This window comes from Mytilus californianus, unplaced genomic scaffold (genome assembly GCF_021869535.1).
Source record: "Mytilus californianus isolate M0D057914Y unplaced genomic scaffold, xbMytCali1.0.p SCAF_3, whole genome shotgun sequence".
Lineage (NCBI taxonomy): Eukaryota > Metazoa > Mollusca > Bivalvia > Mytilida > Mytilidae > Mytilus > Mytilus californianus.
The window spans coordinates 62,127,113-62,151,442 of record NW_026262679.1 but is presented as its reverse complement, the minus strand read 5'-3'; the positions used below and the strand labels follow the sequence as shown (position 1 = coordinate 62,151,442).

The window sequence follows — 24,330 nt, the reverse complement described above, 5'->3', positions numbered from 1 at the left end:
ACGTCACAATGTAGCGATCGAAACGTCGTTTACACTCGGATGTCCTTCGCCGACTCATGGACTTTTCCGATTACTTCCATTAAGCATGATATGCGAGGAGTTGCCCATTTGAAATGAACAGTACACCCACATCTCCTTTAATTCATATTTATCACGAAGTTTGTCTTTTCTGTTGAGTGGATATGGTAAAATGTATCCCCGTGCTTGAGCTGTTTGTGCTGTGTGGGTATGGTGGACTCTATCCCCGTGCTTTTGGTGTTTGTGTCGTGTAGTAACGGTGGAATGTTTTCCCGTGCTTTTGGTGTTTGTGTTGTTGGGGTACGATAAAGCATATCCCCAAGCTTGAGGTATTTTTTCTGTCAGGATACAGTAGAATGTATCCCTATGCTTGAGCGGTTTGTGCTGTGTGGATACGGTCGAACATGATCTTTGACAGTTTGGGAGTTTGGCTCGGTACAATTTAGAGCATGACATAGTGTAAAGACACCTATCTTTTATTGAAGACTGTATGTTGCTCTCTATATGTTTTTGGTTATTTTTGTCTTTGGTTGCTCACATTGATGAACATCCCACATCTCTTTTTTATTCACATATAGTACTAAGAGACTAATTTATGTGAATACAAAGTGTTATGCATTCTGTCTTCTTATGTAAATTTTGCGACTTGGAAGAAGGGAATTATTGTGTTAAACCCCCTTTTTATGTGCCTCTTGTCCGTAATCTATGCTCTGAAAAAATGGTCCATGAGAACGAGTTTTTCTCTGTATTTTTTTTTTATCCCTTTAATCGATGGATAGTGCGCCTATTTTAACTTTTTTACAGTTATTCAATTGTAGCTATATATGTTTAATCCATGCACTATACAAAATAGAATGTTGACAATTTTGTGTATTCATAAAAATGCGTTGTATTTGTGTTTATTTTTTTTTAAAAGAGAAATAATAACTTTTCAATAAAAATATTGGAAAAAGGAGAGACCATGCGTAACCCTAATTAAAATAGGATATCATAGACATACCGCAGTGAGGTGAGAGTTTTTTTTTTTGCTCCGTGTTGAAGGCCTCGCTGTGACTTTGAGATGAAGAACAGCAATAAAAGCGCTGTTCCTTTGCTTATTGTTTGTTTTTTTGCTGTGCATGTACTGATTTTGTGTCATGGATGGATACCCCATATCCTTTTTTTTCTATTATAAGTATTATATCAAAACAGTTACAAAATGCGAAATTTTAACAGCTTTCTTAAAGAGTCATTTTGACGTTAAGTGGCACTACTTGTGATGAATGCAACTGTACAACTTTTAAACACCCTGTACACATATTAGTTTCAGTTATTGCCGATCATTGTCCGGTTGGAAATTGGATAAAAGTCAATGGAATGTGCTATTTATTTAGCACACAGAAGCTGAAATGGAAAGAGGCAATAGATGAATGTCAACAATACGGACAGTCTGTTACATCATTACAGTTCTATTCCAAACAAGATAAGGTGCGTATACATAAAACAACACCAATAAGGAATGAACACGGTTTGCAATCTTTTTTTTATGTTCAAATCAATGCAGAACAAGGTGAGGGTAGAGTGTTGTTCATTGACATAAAAAAAATAATGTCATAATGTTCTTAAAATAACAATTGTATTTACCATTGTCCATTGTAACATTTAATAGATACTAGTATATAATACATATACCAAATGACATACAGGTAAGAGGTTTAGTTGTTCATCGTATAGTGCAAATAAACAATTCTACATGATGGGCATGTTATTGGTGCTGATCTTGTTTTTAATGATTAAAGGGGCATTAGCTGCGAGATATCAAAAAAATTAAAATATGATTTTTTTTTCAATCTTTAATGAAAGTGAAATAGTGAAATAATAATTCGCTTTTAGCAGCCAATTTAGTTCAATTTTGTCAAAAAAAGGTAAGAAACATCGCTGATGAATAATTCGACCTCGATGAATCCGTATAAATGTGAACTTCAATTTAACCCCCTAGCTAGAGATGTGTTATGCATGAACTAGGCGTGTTCAGCTATTAAAAGGAAAAGAATGTCAACATTGGAAGTGAAACAAGGGTAAACCATTTGGTTGACTGATTCTATCCGCAAAAAATCATTCTTATACAGGTAAAAACAATGATTAACATATGTTTTTAACCTATAATATGAAATCAAATAGACTTAGAAAAATCCAATTGCACGAGTTCGCTTTCTATTTATATCTTTATTTATGTTTATAACGGGTTATATGACCGTCGGCTGTCTTCGGAGGTCACCTCGATTGTTAATTAGATGGCGTATGGACTAAAATACACACGAAATGCTGATACATATTATCGAATCCATGCATCGTAAATTGTTTATTTTAGGCTTTTTATAATTTGGATAAACGTTTTAGTACGTTATAAGTCGAATATGAGAATTTGAGTCAAATCAGTGAACATGAATTTGACAGCTTATGCCCGTTTAAGGCCTCGAAATGTCCACTATTCCAGCCAGTCAACTGAAAACAATATCTTTAACCTGACGATGAACTCATTTGATGAATTCATAGGACTTATTCTCATACACATACAATCTAATTAAAATATAGAACTCTATATACGTAGTAAAACGAAATCCGAGTTCTATATTTTAATTAGATTGATACACATATGAAGCATAATTCATACAAAACCCTTTAGTTTAGTTTAAACATGGTTATTGTCTAAATTTACAATAGAATTAATTACAAGTTATAACAACTCAGCATAATCATCCCAAAATAATTACAATATACAACAATTCAAGATGACAGCAAATATATATTCAAGTACAATTAGAAGAAAAACAATATACAGACAATTTATTATGCTTTATTTCATATCGGTTAAGAATTAGCTTCTCTTATTGGAAAACAAGGTGCCACATGACATTCTTTATTCTTTAGTAAAAAATGCCATCGGTCTTTGACAGAAAAAAACGGACCAGAAAACCGGTCGTTAACGGACTGTTACATCTTAATGACCAGTGAGATGTAGTTTCTCTGTTAAGAGTGATGTCCCTTTAATAAAACGCAATCGCGATTCAGACGTTTGGAACATGCACGTATGCTACAGACAAATCAATAGTCTCGATTAGCGTCTGGGTTGATTAACCGGACTGGTCAGATATTTATAGGGGATGTAATAAACAATTAAATATAGAACATCATCCATAAATAGCACTTCCGTTATCCCCAAAATAATAAAAAAAAAAAACAGTAAGCAGTGTAACGTGAGGGTACCCAAATTGCACCTATTTTGATAGTTTTTTCACCTTGTTTTTTCACCTACGTTTTTTTGTGATCTAGACAGAAGTTTCCATTCTGCGTTAATTTTGTAGATGTACCCAAATTGCATCCATGCTTATATTCATATCCTTAAAAGTCTAATAACAGATCTTTTGTTTTATTTCTTTAAATATTTTGAACAATTTGACATCAGTCCATGCTTACTATTCACTTTTTAAGAAATGAATGCTTGTAACACATTTTATTTGCTAATTTTTAAAAGATGACTTTTTGTGGACGTCGCATGGCGACGTTTCCGTACATTTTACTTTTTCCAGTGAACACCTGTTTATGTATACTGTGAACGTTTTGTGTATATCTAAATGTATTTACCTATGTTAAAAGACGTGCATAGTTTCAAATCATAAAAATTCAAATTGTTTAGTCTCTAGGAAAACTTGTAAGATTTCCTCTGCTATTTTTGCTAAATAGGTGAATTTGGGTACCGTGACGCTACTAGTATATCTATATGTGATTATTAAACTGACATTCTATGTTCTTGTAGCTCACGCAATGATGCCCAACTTGACAGTGATATGCATTTTAATAGAGACATGATGTCAAATAAATAAAACGGCTTCAAATATCATTTCACTAGTCCAGGGACAATCTATACTAATATAAATATATAAATATAGCGGCTGAATGATCGAGACTGACAAATCAAATGATCGTTTTGCCGTACTTTCTGATGGAGACAAACTACTCAGCAACAAGAATTATAAAATTATAGAAAAACTGTATTTTGTATTCATATACTGAAAAATTGCACTTAAATGAATGGCAGTGACTTATAGTTATCACTATGACTGGTCTTCACTCTTTCCTATACACGGAAATCGTACAATAACTCGAGTTTGCTTTGAACAATTTGAATTTATGAGAATTTTTATAAACATGGTTCCTCAATGAAATAAACATAATAGTTATTGAAGAACTGGTCATTATCGTGATATATGGACTGCCCATAGGACAGTGGTATTGACTAAGACAGCGATAAAGACTGAGCCGTAGGCGAGGTCATTATCGCTGTCGCCGTCAATACCACTGTCCAACGGGCAGTCCATGTATCACGATAATGACGAGTTCTTCAATAACTATTATATAATTAGTACATTTTGAGGTACAGCAATATTAATAAAAGAATCCTTTTATATGGCGTATATATAACTATGTATATTTATGAAAAGGATTGTGTTCGACATTAATTTCTTCTGTTCCTAATAAAATATGTTCTATGGAATTAACAACTAAGTGTGTGAAATTTTCAAAATGATGATTTCTAAAAATTATGTAGAATAGACTTTCTAGGAAAAATGAATCGCATCTTCTAATGGACACCACAAGCTCATCTTGGGCTATTTACCAAATTAAGTCTGTACAAAACAGCTTTAAGGGGACTACATCTGTGTCGTAAATATGTTTTCTCTCCAGTAAGGTAATATTCAGGTACCCAATAGAAAAGAAACATTTTTCTGAATAGTATTTTTATCTTAATATTCATTCAAGTGGGAAAGAAATACATATCATCATTATAATGTATTTTTTTTTTCTTGCCGACGTCGATCTTAGATTTTACAGTCGCAAATATCAGTTATCTTGTCTCACGGTAAAATCAATGATCATACAGCGAGGAAATCAACCGTTTTAGAATGCTATTTTTTTTTCTGTATGTGTACCTTTGATAAAGAATGTAAGTTTTATCTGCCACTTCTGAGAGTAAATTTAAAACATTTTTGAAGAAATTTTTAAAGAAATCATAACTTTAATCCATGTAATTTGTTTTAGGATTCTTTTCTTCAAGCCACAAAAGTAATGAGAATAGAACGCTGGTGGACAACCCTCAACGAACTGAAATCTCCTGGAACATATTTATGGGGGACATCAGATTCGGCATTAAGACCAGGCGATGGTATACTGTATGCATATTATGAAATTATAATTGTAATCAGGCTTGCGTAATTTAAAGATCCGACAGAAAATTACAAGAAATTCGTGACTACTGCATTTTTAATAGACTGCAAGGACAACTTTAGTTTAATTAACTATTGAAAAATGATTGATTAAACGATTGCTGCTTGATTTCTAGCTGAAAATACTACATGCATACTGTCAGTGTCCACACGAAAACAATGTTAGTATAATCAGTTCGTTGATTGTGGCCATTATCTGACAGAAGCAGACACTAAGTTCTTTTCACAGATATTTTTTTCGAGTTTCGCATTTCGTGAATTGATTGATTGCTCGGTCACTCTTGATATATTTTTTTGGATTTGAAATTTCAGATTAGTTATTCTATTAATCACTATTTGCTTCTTTTTTTTTTACCTTTTTTAATTTGTATTCCATTGGTAAGAACCAACCAGCTTTGTCACGTCATTCAGTATTTTTAGACCGCAAAACGTGTATCAATAGTTTTGACAGTTTTGACAAAGGTTAAATATATGAAATGAGATATAGGGTATATGTTAACGAGACAGCAACCTCAGAAAAACGTAAAAACACAAAAGAAATCTACATGTAAACATACGGCCTTCATCAATAGACAAGTATATTTACCATATATGCCAAGCTCTATATTGTCCGACTGAGTCTAGACGATGATTCAAATATATCTTGACGTAGCTAGTCCAAATAATTATGACGTCTTGAAAGGCTATTTTATTTGTTTATTTTTTTGCTGCGACGCCTTCCTACGATTTTGATTTTTTGCTGTGACGCCTTCCTACGATTTTGATTTTTTGCTGTGACGTCTTCCTTCAATTTCAATTTTTTGCTGTGACTCCTTCCTACGGCAGTTTTACACAAAAAAAAACCCGTATCATAAAGAATTTTATCTAGATGGTGTCAGTTTTGTTCGAATACTTACTATATGCACACACTAAATATCAACATCTTGTCAGTTCAAATTCTAAACATAAATTCCCGAAAACAAAACCATATCAAGTTATTTTACGATAATTCTATACCTGGTCCATCAGATATTTGCTATGAGGTTATTTAACTTACTACAAGATATAAAATAGTAAAACAAATCCAATATATTCTTGATGCTGCAGAATATGGAATTTTGAACCAGATGATACCAAACATTTAGAAAATTGCGGTGCTATAAGTATCCAAGCTACAATCAGTGATGAGGATTGCAAGGAAAGGCATGGCTATATTTGTGAATATATCCTTACTGGTAACTATGTTTATCGCAGTTACATTTGTAGACATTTGATCACATACCCCAAATATTTACAATCAAATACAGAAAAATCTGCAGTTTTTTTACGTAATTTTGAAATATTAGCTTGAAATATATTTTTAAAGAAATTACCGTTTAAAGACAAATCTAAATGTCTGCTCGAAAAATATATATGGATATATAATCGTATAGCATATGTGAAGGAAACAAATTTCAATACTTTTGTAGCTAAACAATGATTTCTCAGAAATGACAGGTCATAGAAATATTTCATAATAATCATAAAAAACAGCAAACACATATACGTTAACAGTAACAATTTCATTAACATCGGACCTGAAATAGGTTTTTGACTATTTAAAAAATATATAGTATTATTATATAAAATATTTAGCGAAATTTTCAAGTGATGAAACACTTTCGGCCTCTAAATATATCATATATTAACAGAGACTTAATTATTACACATGGTTTAATGTCATTTTTACAATTTGATTCATGGCCAAGACTGATGCTTTATCTACCAAATACAGCATGTAGCGAAAAATGTCAGTGATAAAAAAGAAGGTAAAAGTTTTGGTGCATAGGTATATCAACTATTTTCTGTACATTTCAGGTAAAACTTGTTTAGATGGCTGGAAATTGTTTAACAGTTCCTGTTACTTTATAAGTGATATAACAGACCCATTCAATAATATACTATGGTCAGATGCGAAACTTAAATGTAACAGTTTGGCGCCAAACGCTCATTTACTCCAACTAGAAACAAATACAGAACAGGTAAATATCATAAAAGTCAAAACGCAAATTCCTAAATATATCGAGATATCTTGCATGTTTTATCATTTCAAACTCGAATTGTCAAGTTGAACATTTAATTTTGTATCAAGTTTCTGCTAAACATATTGTATCATTATCATGTGAAAAATATGGTTTCTCTTAATGAGTCTTTTTGTACATATGTTGCCGACCTCTCATGAAAGAGGTTTTGATTTCAAATCGATTGTCTATCAAAAGTTTTGTTATGATGTTGATTTTGAGTGTCCGGCAGGACAAAAAAGTGATAAGAACAGTAATATTGGATATCATTTGATATCAATTTGAGTTACATAATTTCCATATAATATAAGCGAGCCTTTGAAGCGTATCCAATTCTCATGAGTTTTGAAACCTAGTTTTCAAGTTTAAAAATAACTTTGTGGGGAAATAGTTTAAATTTCGCAAGCTTCTCTTCAAATATATGTTCGCTTGCGATATTAAAAATGAAGACTTCTGTTAACATCAGAAATTTTCAAGCTTCTTGTGCGCTCAGAAAGGAATCAAAGAAAAAGAATATTTTCAGGTGAAACATGAGAGTTTTTTTTTGTATAGTATCGAAGAAATCACAAATTTCCGTTGCCAAGGGGGCTATGTGGCCTTTATATTCAGCATTGACCTAACGAATAGCCAATAGAAGTGTCTCAATTTCGTAACACATTGTGGGAAAGTTTATACAAATTAACGCCTAGATCGAATAACTTATTCCATTCACATACCGTTCAGTGTGATACGAGAAGTTACTATCTCATGGGGGAAATAGACCAGAGAATTATCAATATCACATACCGTTCAGATACGAGAAGTTACTATCTCATGGGGGAAATAGACCAGAGAATTATCAATATCACATACCGTTCAGTGCGATACGAGAAGTTACTATCTCATGGGAGAAATAGTCCAGAGAATTATCAATATCACATACCGTTCAGTGTGATACGAGAAGTTACTATCTCATGGGAGAAATAGTCCAGAGAATTATCTATATCACATACCGTTCAGATACGAGAAGTTACTATCTCATGGGGGAAATAGACCAGAGAATTATCAATATCACATACCGTTCAGTGTGATACGAGAAGTTACTTTCTCATGGGAGAAATAGTCTAGAGAATTATCAATATCACATAACGTTCAGTATGATACGAGAAGTTACTATCTCATGGGAGAAATAGTCCAGAAAATTATCAATATCACATACCGTTCAGTGTGATACGAGAAGTTACTATCTCATGGGGGAAATAGACCAGAGAATTATCAATATCACATACCGTTCAGATACGAGAAGTTACTATCTCATGGGGGAAATAGACCAGAGAATTATCAATATCACATACCTTTCAGTGTGATACGAGAAGTTACTATCTCATGAGAGAAATAGTCCAGAGAATTATCAATATCACATACTTTAACTATAACATCACGTGATTATAGAAAATGTTAGATAATTAAGCATCTTTATAAAGTGATCGATTGATTGGTTGTTGTTTGCTCACTGAATTCCAGTAGCAAATGGATAAGGCAGAATTTATGCCTTATAACTTCATAATAATCTTTATTTTCTTGTTTCGAAATTCCAATAGGGAACATATCTTACATTATTGTAGTAAATAAGACGTTTCGTCTACTGGCCTTCTTAAAATTTTTATGATTGTGAAAGTAAAATGTCTACCATGTAGTGAAAAAGGATAATAAAGAAACTGAAGAAGGCCAGTGGCCGAAACGTCTTAAAAAATGGTTTATTTACTACAATAATCTTAATTGTCATATAAACAAATTTAAATGTTTGTGACAAAAACATACCAATGCAATATAAATTAAACATGAATCATTAATGCTGTCATGTCATTATATAAATATATACAAAAAATATAAAAATATAAAAAATTAAGCTGCTTCTGTCCTCAGTTCTAATGACTATTTAAAAAAATAGCCGATTAGTTCCACATCTGGAATCAGAGCGTCCAAATTCCGACCGGACGTTCCTACGTTTTTATAAATCGCATACAGGCAGCCGGACGCCCTTCTTCAGCAAGAGTTTGACAGGTTCAGGGATGACCACATTTCTATAATCAATCAACCCTTTGGATTAAACTGTGCAAGTTAATAAGCATGCTAAAACGGTAATTTTGATCAAGGCACATGAAGATTGAAGCCAAATACCTTTTCTCATCGTGTAATCGGCAATAGAATAATTGACAACGTTAATAATGATGATTTTACAAAAAAATGTCACATGCGGGGAATCTCTTCTCTTATGAAACCTGAGTTATCTCATGATTGAGGAAAAGGGTATTCATGTTTTGCTATTTTTTGACTCAAGTAAAATTAGGGTTTAAAAACGATTGTAAAAAAAATCCATTTAAAGATTTCATTCTAATAACGGATAGTTTCTGCATTAATTGGCGGTTTTTTTATTAGATATAAAGGTGACTGATATGTTACTATTGTCTAGTTGTATTGCAGGCTTTCTTAGTAAACCAGTTACCTTATATTAAAACGTCATCCGGTCTATGGTGGATAGGAATGACGGACCAAATAGCTGAGAGTCGATGGTTGTGGGTCGACGGTAGTCTTGTTAAACAACAATCCATGTAGGTAATATTTACTAATATCGCCTACATACATTTCGATATATCATTATTATAATTAATCGTAACTTTTTTTTGTGATATTAAAAATCTTTAGGATATGCAAAATTGATAGTTAAATTTTTAAAAAAATTGCCTGAGATACTTTAAATGAAACAAAACATATGAACTTGCTCTATGTTCACAAAAGGAATTTAACACCATATCATTTCATGACTACTTTTATGCTACTCTACAATTGTATAGCATTTTATATTTTAATGACATAATAAATCCTGTATTTTTGTATCCATAATCAGACAATGGGAGAAAGAGCCTGACAATTTAGGAGGCAAAGAACATTGTGCAATGATGTATAACAGCGGTGTCTTCTCAGACAAATCATGTGACTCATTAGCGTACTACGTATGCCAGACATCTCAATTAGGTAATTACTATGAATAATAGATGTACGGATACAAGTCAATTAGACCATGGAAGATAAAATACTTCCATGACCATGGAAGTATTATATAATACTTCCATGATTAGACGAAAAGCCAACAAGACAATAAATTTTCAACGAGACGTAAAACCAACAAGACAATAAATTTTAAAAAGCACAAATCAACATGATATTTACAATGATAGACAAGTGTCTGTCCGAGGCTATGTCAAAGGTCTAAGTCTAAGAAGTTTAAAAATTCTAGATTTTTCTATGTTTTGAATAAATTCATCAGGGACGAGAAAGGTCTGCCAGCAACGCCAAATTTGAACCAAAATTACTATTAGGAGCAATAATAAACAGGTTTGACTTAGGACAGTTTCATCAGTCATGGGTTAAACTAGTTTATCTTGAATAGTGGGATAACAAAGGAATAGAGATGATACAATAAAATCAGATCAGATTTTTAGATTTTTCATGGTTTATCATCCGTTTCAGCATTGGCACCATGCACTACATTTATGCATTTGATAATTTCTTATCTAAATAATTGTGTTACATTTAAAATGTAGAAATTCGGTATGTTTTATGTGTAATAAAGCGAGTTTTCCTTCTCATTCAGTTAGGAAAGTATTTAATTTTCGTTTTCTAGTTTTGAAATTAACGAAATGGAAAAGGCTTTTATTTTTTGTCTTCATATATGTATGAACTAAATACACGTTTTTCTTTCATTTATTATTTTATCTTTGTTCTGCATTATGCATTTTATTTTGATATTGAGTGTGAATATTAGTGCAACGCTATTACAATTTAAACTAACTATTATTCTAGGTGACAGTGGATTATTGAATAAAGTTGGTTGTCCGCCAAACTGGATACGAGGTGGTCATAAATGTTACCTCTTTCAAACTGCTGATTTAAAATCTTGGAGCGGTGCTTCAACAACGTGTAGACCTGGCGGTGGTCGACTTCTGCAAATCGAAAGTAAAGATGAAAAGGTATGTTATCTATATGGTATATAAATTTAATGTAAAAATATTATATGATATCTATATAAGATGCAATTTATGATTTTATAGAAAGTAAAATAAAACTGATCGGGCATTGATTATGTTTGGTATATTTATAAAGGAAACAGTTCAGTTTCTTGTATATTCCTCCATTAATTGTGGAGCACTACCCATAGGGTATAATTGTAGCAACTATATACACCTTAAAACATAAGGGAACATTTAATTATGTACAGATGACTGAATTTAGGCAATAATAATTACTAAATAATTAATATTATAATTAATTCATAGCCGGATTGTCATTATAAGATTTTAAAAATAATATTCATAATGTGCTGAGGTGTAAGAACAAGTTAAGTAAGAACTGGATATATTTACAAATAAGAATTTAGAATTTATGTGGTCTTAAATTAAACCTTCTTATAACTGTTAGTTAAAGGTGCTATACATACATCAGAATTTATAATGAAAAGGTTATTTTATAAGACTTATGTAAAAGGGTTGGGGTTTAGAACAATTCAACATATATACATAAGTTTTCCTTCACAGTTTAAAATTACCTTATTTGGGATCTTATCATTATTCTTTAAAGGTACTTGATATCTTAAAACTTTGCAAAAAATTAATTTAGGTCCTAATAAGTCATAAAATAGTAAGATGGTAAAGTAGGGAACTATTTTATTTTAAAAAAGTTTACTTATACTGTACTTGTGTTCAAGTTTTTTATCCTTTTTGTGCGCAGCATGTGCATCTCATAGCACATATTTCTAGCCAGAGTTTCAATGTTTTCATACACAGTTGAGTAACAGTTTATGTCCTTGCTAGTACAGTCCATTATGAGCTGCAGTAGATTCCCTTGTTGTATGATCTTCTTGTATGTTGAGGTATCAATTTCATCCATTGTCTGTTCGATTTTTGAGCAATATTTAGATCTTATTTGCTCCAATTCTTTGCAGCGTAGAATAAAATGTTCTAGATCTTCATTTTTCTGTTCACAGATTGTACATATCGGGTTAACTTTCGGATCGAACTTAGCTCTTTTGGCTTGTAATATGTAAGTTTGAGTACTTATTCTTGCTTTTATTTCTCCTGCCTTTACATCTTTACTATTGTTTTTTACGCTTTTCCATATATTGTGTGCTTCATTTAATGGATTGTTCTGTATCTCTATGTATTTAAGTGATGTTTTTTCCATTTTTTTAAAATGGCATTCATTTTTCCAGTATTCCTTGTTCTTTATTCCTTCTAGTCTTTTCCATTCGATTTTCTTATGTGGTTTTTCTATGTAGTAACTACTAGATTCCAAATTGTATTTTGATAGAGTTTTTTCCACTCTGTTGATAAAGTCTTTTTTCCTCTTTGGTCTGAGAATGCTATTTGTCGACGCAGAATTTCACATTCTATGGTTCCTGAATTTCGAACAATATTCATGAAGAAGGTAAGTAGATTATTGTCTAATGTGATGGCAATAGGTTCTGCTCCTACCAGGGTATAGACAGCCATATTTGCTGTATTATTTGGAAGCCCTTGAATTTGTCGGAGGATTCTCTCTGCCAGTTCTAGCATATCCTTTTCTTTTGCAAGTAAGTTCATCACCTCAAGTCCGTAGATGCTTCTTGGTACTGCATATGTTCTCCATAGCTTGTATGCGACCATGGGTGAAAATCCCCTTCTGACATTTAAACCGGCTCCGAGATGGCTGTATATTGTTGCCCTGCCGGTTCTTATTCTTTCTAAGATATTTGCCCGGTTTTGCTCGTTTCTTTTGATACCTAGATGTTTGGTTTCATTGGTTATATTGATGTCATCGTCTTTGAATTACAGTGTTGATATGTTTGAGCCTTTTGCATTGTATAAAACAGCTTCAGATTTAGTTGGATTGATTTTAACTAGATCTCTGCTTGTATGGTGCTGTACTATGTCTAATATTCCTTGTACGTCTGCAGTACTATTTGCCAGAACGGCAATGTCATCGGCACATGTGGGTGCAGGGATTTGTATATCACCAATACATGCTCCAAGTCCACTTTTTAAAATGCTATCCAGTATGACGTTGTTGTAGCATTTATATAGCGTTGTAGATAGTTTTGCACCTTGTTGAATACATTGTAACACCATTACATCTTCTGTACATTAACCTTAATGCTCATGCCTTTATACAAGTTTCTCAGTAGTATCCAGAGTTTTCCTTTTATTCCATAATCATGGTACAGCTTGTTGAATAGTATTTCATGGTTTAGTTTGTCAAATGCTTTTTCTGCATCAAGAATTATTAAAATCATCAGTATCTTTAATTTCTTACTTTCTTCGATTGCTTCTGATTTGAAACAAATTCTCAAATATACGAATTGATAACTGAAACTTTTTCTCGAAGAAATATAAGTTAAGAGCTGAACATAAAAGATCACATTTTACTTTGAACTATTTCACATGCTGCAAAAAGTATGGTTTCTTGAAAATATATTAACTAATTTACACATATGTTAACATTGTCTGTATAACCTTAATCTTAAGGAGGCATATAAACTTGCGAATGCGGGAAGGAGTTTTAAACTCCGTTTACACTTGTACGAAATTGAACCGATCTTTATTTGAATCGATCTTAAAAAGAACCATTTCGCGTTTACATTTGCACACGTAAGATCGATCGAGATCTATCTCACTTTAATCTTGTGTGTTAAATTTACACTGCAACATTAAAAGAACCGGTCTGACCTGAAAACTTTACATTTTGTAAACAAACAATCGTAAAAATAGAATAGTATAATATAGTGTGCATCTCGCGCGAAAAATCACACATTGCAAAAACAATAGTTAATTCATTGTTATTTCGTATCTTTTTGGTTCACACGTCACATATGCTTACTTTTCTTATTCCATCCATCGTTTCAAACACGTGTGATTTTGCTGCCAAACATGCGCAGATTTATTTTCGTATCTAAATAATAACATTCACTTGAAGAAAGATCAATCGCGATGGATCTATGCGTTTACACTTGAAGAAGATCGATTCAAATGAGATCGATCTTTTTAAAACCACCTCTGGAGGTGCACTTTTTAAGTCCGATTGAAGATCGATCTTTCCCGTTTACATTAGACTAAAGATCGACCTTTTTAAGATCGATCTAATGAAAGATCGATCTTTTTTGTAAGTGTAAACGGGGTCTTAAATATCAACAAGTTCAATACTTTTGAGCTTTCTTCAGTAACCTTGATTATTCCTTAATACAGTATTTTTGTCTTGTGCCTTTGCTTTTGCTGACTATTATACCGGTATTATAAAGTGTTTTCTGTCTATTATACCGGTATTATAGAGTTTCCTATGTCTATTATACCGGTATTATAAAGTGCTTTCTGTCTATTATACCGGTATTATAGAGTTTCCTCTGTCTATTATACCGGTATTATAGAGTTTTCTCTGTCTATTATATCGGTATTATTAAGTTTCCTCTCTCTATTATAATGCTATTTATAGAGTTTTCTCTATCTATTATACCGGTATCATAGAGTTGTCTCTGTCTATTATACCGTTTTCTCTGTATTATACCGGTATCATAAAGTTTTCTCTGTCTATTATACCGGTATTATAAAGTTTTCTCTGTCTATTATTAAGTTGTCTGCACTAATTTTTTATTGCATGTTTTGCTATGTAACGTTACGTTTTGGTATTCAACTGTTCGATATTGAAATTGGGAATGGGGTCTTAAAAATCTATTTAATGTTCAGGTGCTTCGTCATTGGTTATGTAGTCTTACATTTTAAGGTTGTTGTTCGTTTTTTTTTTATTTTGCTGTGAAGGCACATCTTTGATAGTCTATACCAATTTCTTCAATCTTCAATATAGAGCGTACAATTTTGTATAAAACACTTCTCTTATTGATGTACAAAACGATACCCCCCCCCCCCCGACAAACTGATAGAGATAAGATAACTAATAATAAAAACCTAAGTACCAAAAATAAAACAAAAATGAAAAAAAACGTTATAAATTTCATGTTTACAAAGATGTAAACAATGTTTACAAAGACAGTATGGTAACCTTTAGATGTTTTACGTAAGTTGTTGGTTTGCTGTGTCGTTGACATGATGATGATGGTGATGAAGATCATCATCATCTTCATCAATAGTTCGATAATACGCAATTTTTCAAATATTTTTTTCAGAACTGGATAGAGCTACAAACTAGATATTACAAGGCGTATCCATTCTGGTCTGGTCTAACCTTTCATGTAAATGATAACAACTGGTTTTGGTCCACTGGTATACAGGCAGATATGAATCTCATGTAAATAAACGTTATGTGTTAGAGTGCGTTAAACATACAATCAACTGAAGCTCAATGTATACAATAGGTTTGATTGAGTACCATATGTACAAATAAAACACAAACACGGGTCGAGCCTTTGTTAGTTTTTTTGTTGTTGTTGTTGTTGCATCTCGTTGTACATTGTCTAGCAGCGTTATTCTCATCTTGAAACTACACAACTTTAATTTGATAGTAGGTATAAGACAAAATCACAGGCAAGAAAGTTTAATAGTCCTAGTATGATGATTACTCTTAAAAGTACAACAGCAGGATATGCCTATAATAAAGTCCAGTGTTAGTTCACTAGAATAAAAAAAAATATTAGAAAACGTGGTACGATTACCAGTGACAACCATCACAGACCATAAGATATCTACACAAGTTATTTTGTTTTTCACCAGTTTAACAAGTATTAAAATATAAACTTATATTTCATATTTTCAGAAAATGGAACTCAGAACCAAATAATTACGCCGGAAACGAAGACTGTGGAGAAATATTTCAAGACGGTGGATTTAATGACATGAGCTGTTTATCAAAGGCAAAATACATATGTGAAGTTCATTTAGAAAGTATGTGATAATATTCTGTTGAATAGGCTCGTTTTTCGCTGAAAATTTTCTAAAACAAACCGAGCTATTTTGGCTACAACAGCCTCATAGAGAAGAAACTCAGATTTATTTGTCAAAATTCCGATTATCAAAATTGAAAAAAAAAACTGCCGGTAAACACTGCATCATAATACTATTCCAATATAAACTCAATACATAGACAAGTATGAACATTGACAAGTATATTTTATGACAAATAAAAACTCTATACTGTCATAATTTCATTCAGCAGTAATATTTGCTAATTACAGATCGTCATTATAGATTGAACATCAGTAAAAGGAAATACACATTAACAATTGAAGATGTCGAGTTAACGTCAATGAAACAGCAACCCAACGACAAAAATATCAAAAAGACATCTAGAGGGAAACATACAGTCTTCAACAATAGCCAGATATCCATACAATATGTCAAGCTCTAAATCAATCCTTAGGTTATTATAACTTTAACAGAAACCATCAAAGATTTACTATCAAAGATTTACCATCAAAGATTTGCTATCAAAGATTTACCATCAAAGATTTACCATCAAAGATTTACTGTCAAAGATTTACCATCAAAAATTTACCATCAAAGATTTACTATCAAAGATTTACCATCAAAGATTTACCATCAAAAATTTACCATCAAAGATTTACTATCAAAGATTTACCATCAAAGATTTACCATCAAAGATTTACTATCAAAGATTTACCATCAAAGATTTACCATCAAAAATTTACCATCAAAGATTTACCATCAAAGATTTACCATCAAATTTACCATCAAAGATTTGCTATCAAAGATTTACCATCAAAGATTTACTATCAAAGATTTACCATCAAGATTTACCATCAACACAACATTCATTTGTTTAAGCACTCGACCAACACAACATTTCCTGATTTGACAGCAAAAAAAACCAAAAACAAACAAATATGAGTACGAACCAAAAATTAACATGGACGGTGTTGGAAGATCTACACATTTAATTTAGCATGGCTATTAAAAATCTCCATTATTCTTTCAATATCTTTTTGAGTGTCTATTGATTGCATTAGTGCAGTTCCTTAAAAGATAATTTTTATGTATATGCATAAAATCCTCTTTCTCCGTTCTTTGTGATAACAAAAATTGTTCTACGTGTAAGTAAAGTTTTAGGTCAATCTTTTTTTTTTATCATGAGGAACTGAAGTATAAAGTGTAGAAAGTCATAAGTTACTCTAACAAAATTGACTTTGAATTGAAAACAGTCCAAAAAATCTTTGATTTTTTTTAGATTAAACATTCCGTTCACAACAATAGTGGAGGACATTTCGTGACCATTTTTCATATTTGTCTGTATTTATATTTATGTGTTCATAGCAATTTATTCAGTTATTACAACAATAAGTTTATAATAATATAGCTTTATAAATAAGAGGAAGGTACTAGGAGCATTCACAGTCGAATCATTGTTTGGTAAGTTGTTTTTCACTTGTTCTGTTGATGGATAACGTTTAATTTTGTCAGTTTTATGGACTTCCCCTTTTTGCCTTGGAGTTCGGTATCAATGTTATATTCTTACTTTTTTATCGTTATGTTACCACTCAGAACGCGTCTCCTTCCCCTATAAGGTTTAAACGGTCATCAATGACCGATGGCTGTGTCCGACCAAGCCAGAGATATCCTCGATCGCCTTCACGTTCAGAAGGAGACGCTATATCTCTTCATTGTGGGTTTAGGCCAAGTCAGGTTAATATGACGTCCCGGCGATACATACTATACAAGTTATCCCTAAAAGTATGATCTTACCAGCTAAAGACATTAAATTCTTGTTGTTTACGTGTATATGTAACTAAATGTAGGTGTGTTGTCATGAAATAGAAGTTCCTTCATAATTTAAGTTCCAAATGGAAGAAATATTATGTTATATTATTTCCACTGGAACAAATATTACGGTATTTGTTCCTAACGGAATAAAGAGTATAGAATATGTGTTCCAACAGGAACAGATATTATGGCATTGTTAAAAACAAAGTTTTCAGGGGAACTTTTGTTAGGCGGAACAAATACACGTTGACAGTGTTATGTTTTTTTTTGTATAGTTGCATGAAAAACGAGTACATACACTGATTTTTGTGTTCAGAATTAAAGTATAACGTTACAAAGAATAAGAACTGAGAACGCCATTGATATCCGTTTTAATGCTATTCAATTGTTTTCTTTCGACTTTTTTCCGGTTCAAGGGAAATAACCGATGTAGTATTTGTTTATCTGAATCGATATTTAATTTAAGGTATAGTTATCTCCCATATGCTTGAGAGATGATTAATCTAATCGTTTTAAATCTTTTTGTTTAAACTTAATTTCGATAAGAAGAATCTATAACTGTTAATAAGCCATGTTTTCAAACTTTAAAAGCAAATTGAAATTCGACCATTTAATGCCATGTAAAAAAATATTTAAAAATTTGTTACAAATTATATAAAAACACAAAATGCAAAAAAATTAAAGCAAATGTATCCCGAGTCCCCTGTCTTTAATTCAGATGACCTTTTATTTGTATAGGAACTTTCTTTGTTCACTTGAAATGTTGTTGACGAGTTTGGCGTATAAAGTTTTAATCCTGGTATTTATGATGAGTTTATTTACAACCACTGGTTCGATGCCACTGCTGGTGGAGGTTTCTCCCCGAGTGTATCACCAGCCCAGTAGTGATCACTATTGTGGTGACATGAAATTATCATTGATATGGTCATAATTATAAATTAACTCTTTACAAAACTCTTCGAAGTTCTAAGGATTTTCTACCCCGGGAATATATTACCATAGTTGTATTTGGCAAAACCTTTCGGAATATTGGGTCCTCAATGCTCTTCAACTTCGTATTTTATTTGTCCTTTTAACTTTTTTGATTCGAGCGTCACTAATGAGTCTTTTGTAGACGAAATGCGCGTCTGGCGTATACAATTTTAATCCTGGTATCTATGATGAGTTTAGTAACAACCACTCGGTCGATGCCACTGCTGGTGGAGGTTTCTCCCCGAGGGCCAAGTAGTCAGAAAATTTTAATCCTGGTGTCTATGATGATTTTATTTATAATATTTTAGAAAAACAAAGGATATGGCGTATCCATCCATGACACAAAATCAGTACATTCACAGCAAAAAAACACACAGGTCTATTTCTTTATGAGAATAAAACTGTATTTATATGTTTAATTGTTTGACTATATTTTTCCTGTTAAACTAATAAAACTGTGCTTTCAACTCGTCAGTCAGAAAGTACTATAAGTATTAGTAAGATATATTCATATTTAAGATGGACAAACTGATTAGGTTTTTTTGTCCATACTTATTTTTGAACTTATTTGCATCAAAGTTTAAAGGGGAAAAGTGCCGCTTCAAGAAAGTTTTTCATGAAGACTCTTGTCTTTTTACACTATCAATAACGAATGAATGAATACTTTATTATCATAAAACAAATGTTACAGAGACCATAATAATACATGTTATATGCATGTCTGAATATTAAATAAATAATCAACACTAGAAAGTTTCTAACCTCGACGAACGACCTTCTCTTGGACGTTCTTAATAAATTTTACACAGTTTATCCAAAAGGTTTACATTGTTTGAAGAAAAATAGTTGTTAAAATTTATAAATGTTTACATTTTTATGATAAAATTGGGGAAGCAGATTTTTCTAGCTTTATTAAAAGATCTACATGACATGTTTTGTTTACTTTTTTTTGTGTTCACAAGGCTTTTCAAAATAGGTGGAAATTGTAAAGTTAACTCCTTTCATCGCTGCGAATGCGTTTTACATTTATACTTGGAATTGAAGATTTTTAAATTTATATTTCCTGCAAAGTTGTATGTAATATGTATTTCTTAATGATTTACAGCTGCAGAACCGTAACCTTAATGGTCCTTCAGATATTTGTTTGGATAATTTTCGGTCCAGGGTCCTCAGAAATATTAAAACATGATAAGGACCACTCGCGATGGGCATATGACCCCGTTATAATTATAAATGATAAAACAGACAGGTAAATATTAAATACAAATAAACAGGTAAACAGGTGCAACGTACAGTATATCATTTCATAGATAAAACATATATTTAACTACTCACCTGTATTAGTTTTTTTTTGCGGTCGAATCAATCAATTAAATCTTACTTCCTACTGCTGACTACCGAAGGGCCACTTTTCCAGCTGACATTTGATCAATACTGGACATACTAAGCACATTTCCAACATACAGTTAAATCAAAGATCGAGTGATTCTAGCGTTGGCGTACAAAAATCTAAATCCTGGTAAATAGTGTTTATTATGAATACGGATTGAAATGAGGTTAGATTATTGGCGTGCAAGCCCATTATACACCAGCGATGTATTTGCGCTTATTTTGACAAAATTTAATCAAACTGACAGCTAATAAATATTTTTTAATAAATAGGATTAATTTTTAATGAAGAAAGTGAGCTAAAATGAAGTTTCTGTTAGGTTCAGAGACTAAAGCTAGAATATTGGAATTTTTTTGTAACTACGCATGTATCATGAATAAAAATATAGATGATTCAGTGAAGGAATTGCATTTTTTTAAGTTTACAGTAATTGGATGGACCAATTAAATGGTGCTTTTATTGAATGAGAACTTATTGTTCCGGATCTTTATTAAGTTCATGTTAAATGCTCTATTATAGATGCAGACTGTCCATCTGGGTGGTTTAAGATATTCAGTGATGATTTTAACAGCTGTTACTTTATCAGCAATAGCACTGATTTGGCTACATGGGACGAAGCCATAGACAAGTGTAAAGAACGTGCACAACCGAATGATGGCGCTTTAGTTGCTTTCGATTCTCAGGATGAATTGGTTAGTAATGATTTAAATAGTCTGATGAATTGTTGAAATATCAACTAATATGTTTGTTACATAAGAGTTAGCCAACTGGTTGGGAGACATAAATTCAAAAGAAAGAATATGTTGTATAAAGAAAAATGATGTATGTGCAACTCTAAAAGCGTCTATAATCGACTCACCTTTATCAACCTTTTACATTTACAGTTGTTGTCATGTCATAATGAATGGGCAAGAAAAATATGTCATTTTATTTGTCATTTACTTGTATGTTTAAGTAACAAATTGTCATCTGTGGCCGCTCTTTTGCATTTAATAAGTTCTAAGATTGTTTTACGACCATTAATGGTTAATGTAACATATAAGAACATTCATGGTGTCATTTAAATTATGATGTGGTCTGATTTTTTTCTCGATTTATGGTTTTTGATTGGCCTCTTGGTATGTTCTCCCTCTTCATTAATTTCAGTAGTTTCTTTTCAAATATGAAAAATAAGAGTCGCACATGAAATGAAAAAAAATTAATTCCCTAGTTCGAATTCAAAATTATCATGTTATTTATTTTCTTTTTTTAAGATAAAGCTAGAATTTTGTCGGATTTTTTTAAATGATATACTTATTATTTGAATTCCAGACCAAGGTCATTCAGTTTTTAAACCAAGTTGATCCAAATCCATTTGGTTGGTGGACTGGATTGAATGATAGAAAAAAGGACGGGAATTGGGTGTATTACACTTCTTTTGATAACCCATCTGTTGGTTCAAACGTAAAAATGTAAGTAATATTGGAATGGTTTAATGTATATATATCCTAATAACCTATATTTCAGAAACGAGTGTTGTAAAAAAATTAAATGGAAAGTTCTCAATGCAAAAATTTTTAATCATCTCCATTGTTTCGTTAAAATTACCCATTCCAGACTAGTCGAGCTATATTAAATACAGCCATCAAAAACTGTGTCTGTTTTCATTCATTTAGACGTATGGCTTTACATCAGCTCCTATTATCAGTTATTTTGCAGTAGTATAAGTACGGGTTTTCTTTTCCTTGAAAGAATTATACACTTTTGCCGTATTCAAGCATATAGCCGAATGAGCGGTGAATTTCATAAGCCTTCCCCAGCGAACTGAGCTGTCTTATTTTAATATGTGTATGCATTTGTTCCTTTATATTTTAAATTCAAAATATTTGAACTATATGGACTTTTATGGAAAATATTAGTGCTGGTGCTATCCTTTGTATGAAAGAATAAAGGATGGTCACATAGCAGTTCCGAATATCATAAAATTGTACATAAATTCAAAGTAAGCAAACACCTTTCAATTGAAAAATGTATAAAAGATTCCAAGATGAACGAGACTATAGATGAAGTGCAACGTTATAGAGGATTAGAAACACGTATAATTATTTTTTCAATAAATATATTGTAAAATAAGATAAATATTATGTCAAGTTAATGTTTTACACTTAAAGTAAATGAAGATTTATATTATATTCAAGCCGTCAACTCATCACCTACTCAGTAAAACTTACAGTATCATCTATACTGCAGTCATTGGAACAGTGAAAGGGGACTAGAACACTTTTGACCAGTTTTTTTGTGTGTCAATGATGTATAATGTGTATTCTGTATTTTTTTTATCACAAACTTTCCAATCTTTTTAATTAGATTTGAAAACAAATAAAGTAGAAAGGACATTTTGAATCAAGTTTTGCAGATTGTCAACATGAATGATAATTTTTATTAATTGCATGTCGGTTATTATTGTTTAAGGTGTATACATGTACATGCGTATTATGCTTCAATCAAACTTTTCTTTTCATTGTCAAAATAACTTGTATTTGATGTTCTTCCATCGACATCAAAATCTCCTTCCCGAACGACACTATAAATATATTTTATGTTGAAGAAATTGGAATTCAGAACCCAGTAACCCAGCAACAGACAGTTGTGCTATTATTTATTATGGAGGACGATACAATGATGTAAAGTGTAACAGCAATGTTTCTTATATTTGTGAGAGAGATGCTCATCAGCAAAGCTCATATAATCCTCAAACATCGCATGGTAAGTTTGAAAACCAAGATAAGTATATAAAAAGTTCTATCGCTGCAAATTGCAAAAGACTTACCGACGTGTAAAGTACTCCACTTATAACAAAACCTATCTTAATATACATTTTGATGTATTTGTAATGGTATATTGTTGACATGTTTTATAATGTGCTGTTAATATTCATAACAACTATGAGGATCCTAAGATAAAAATGCGACAAAAATGTAAAAATCTTAATCACTTTTGTGATTCATTAGAGCAAACATTTGTTATCAATTTAAAAATACTCTGCATAACATAACATAACAAAGAGTTCTTCCGACAAAATAAGCACTACAAAATCCCTTTTTTATTCGAAAATACACGACACGCGAGTGAAAGCCTCTAAAAATTATAATTTTTGAATTTTAATATTTATCTTAACCTTTGAAATGTGAAATTATTATACTTTTCTTTTTACAGAATGTTAAAAAATAAACGTATAAATGTTTGATTGAATTAAGATATTTCAGTTTTGTATCATTTAAATTAACACCAAAAAGTAAAAACCGTAGTAATATTCGAAAGTCTTATTTACATAATTTAAATAAGCAAAAACATTTGATTTCAAGTTCAAATTCTTAAGTTATTATACACAAAGCTGACCGTCCGTATATGAATATGCATGTGACGAATGAAAACAAATATGGGTTCGTAACATGTTACATATAATTATAAATATAATTATTTTTTTCTTCAAATTATTAAAGATTTGAATAATTTTTCATTGATATTAAATTCTTCGTTCCTAATAAAGTCTGAGAAACATTTGGTCAACGAGGTGCCGGTGAAACATCGGTTAAATACGTCCGTATGAAGACATATTCTCAACTCGAACGTCCTAATAGTATTTGTCAAAAAGTATTATCAATTGTTGATATTAAAGTGTTATATAACTTAATTAACTGTTGTGTATTTTTACAGGGTTTCAAAACCTGCCATTTTATCTCAACACTGCAATGATGGTGATCATATGTTGGTTATATTAAAGATCTGTAGCAGTCATAATCTGACAATAGAACCTTTAATGTGCATTTAATGCATTTTATTAATCTGGCTTATTTTGTAAAATTTCAATGTTATATAAAAAATGCTTTTAAAGTTCAATGTCATTTATTTTTAATGTTGTTTGAAGCACA

At 31.6% G+C, this 24,330-nt stretch overlaps 1 protein-coding gene and 1 pseudogene across 1 annotated transcript; one reads left to right on the top strand and one right to left on the bottom strand.

Annotated features, from left to right (window-relative positions):
- Window positions 1-900: 900 nt before the first annotated feature.
- LOC127733554 (C-type mannose receptor 2-like) lies at window positions 901-24,286 on the top strand. Its single transcript, XM_052242899.1, has 14 exons — window positions 901-907; window positions 1,322-1,485; window positions 5,098-5,228; window positions 6,369-6,496; window positions 7,119-7,282; window positions 9,785-9,912; window positions 10,209-10,336; window positions 11,165-11,331; window positions 15,510-15,631; window positions 16,097-16,224; window positions 20,939-21,111; window positions 21,731-21,870; window positions 23,007-23,164; window positions 24,116-24,286. The coding sequence occupies exons 1-14, from the start codon at window positions 901-903 to the stop codon at window positions 24,178-24,180; spliced, it is 1,803 nt and encodes a 600-aa protein (XP_052098859.1). The 3' UTR covers window positions 24,181-24,286.
- On the bottom strand, window positions 17,830-18,037 carry LOC127736298 (small nucleolar RNA U3; annotated as a pseudogene).
- Window positions 24,287-24,330: the final 44 nt, after the last annotated feature.

What these genes read in the sequence shown, in the direction of transcription:
- LOC127733554 (XM_052242899.1), top strand. An exon ending in TCTATTCCAAACAAGATAAG is followed by an intron (nt 1,486 to 5,097) that starts GTGCGTATACAT and finishes AATTTGTTTTAG; the next exon opens with GATTCTTTTCTTCAAGCCAC. An exon ending in AGACCAGGCGATGGTATACT is followed by an intron (nt 5,229 to 6,368) that starts GTATGCATATTA and finishes TTGATGCTGCAG; the next exon opens with AATATGGAATTTTGAACCAG.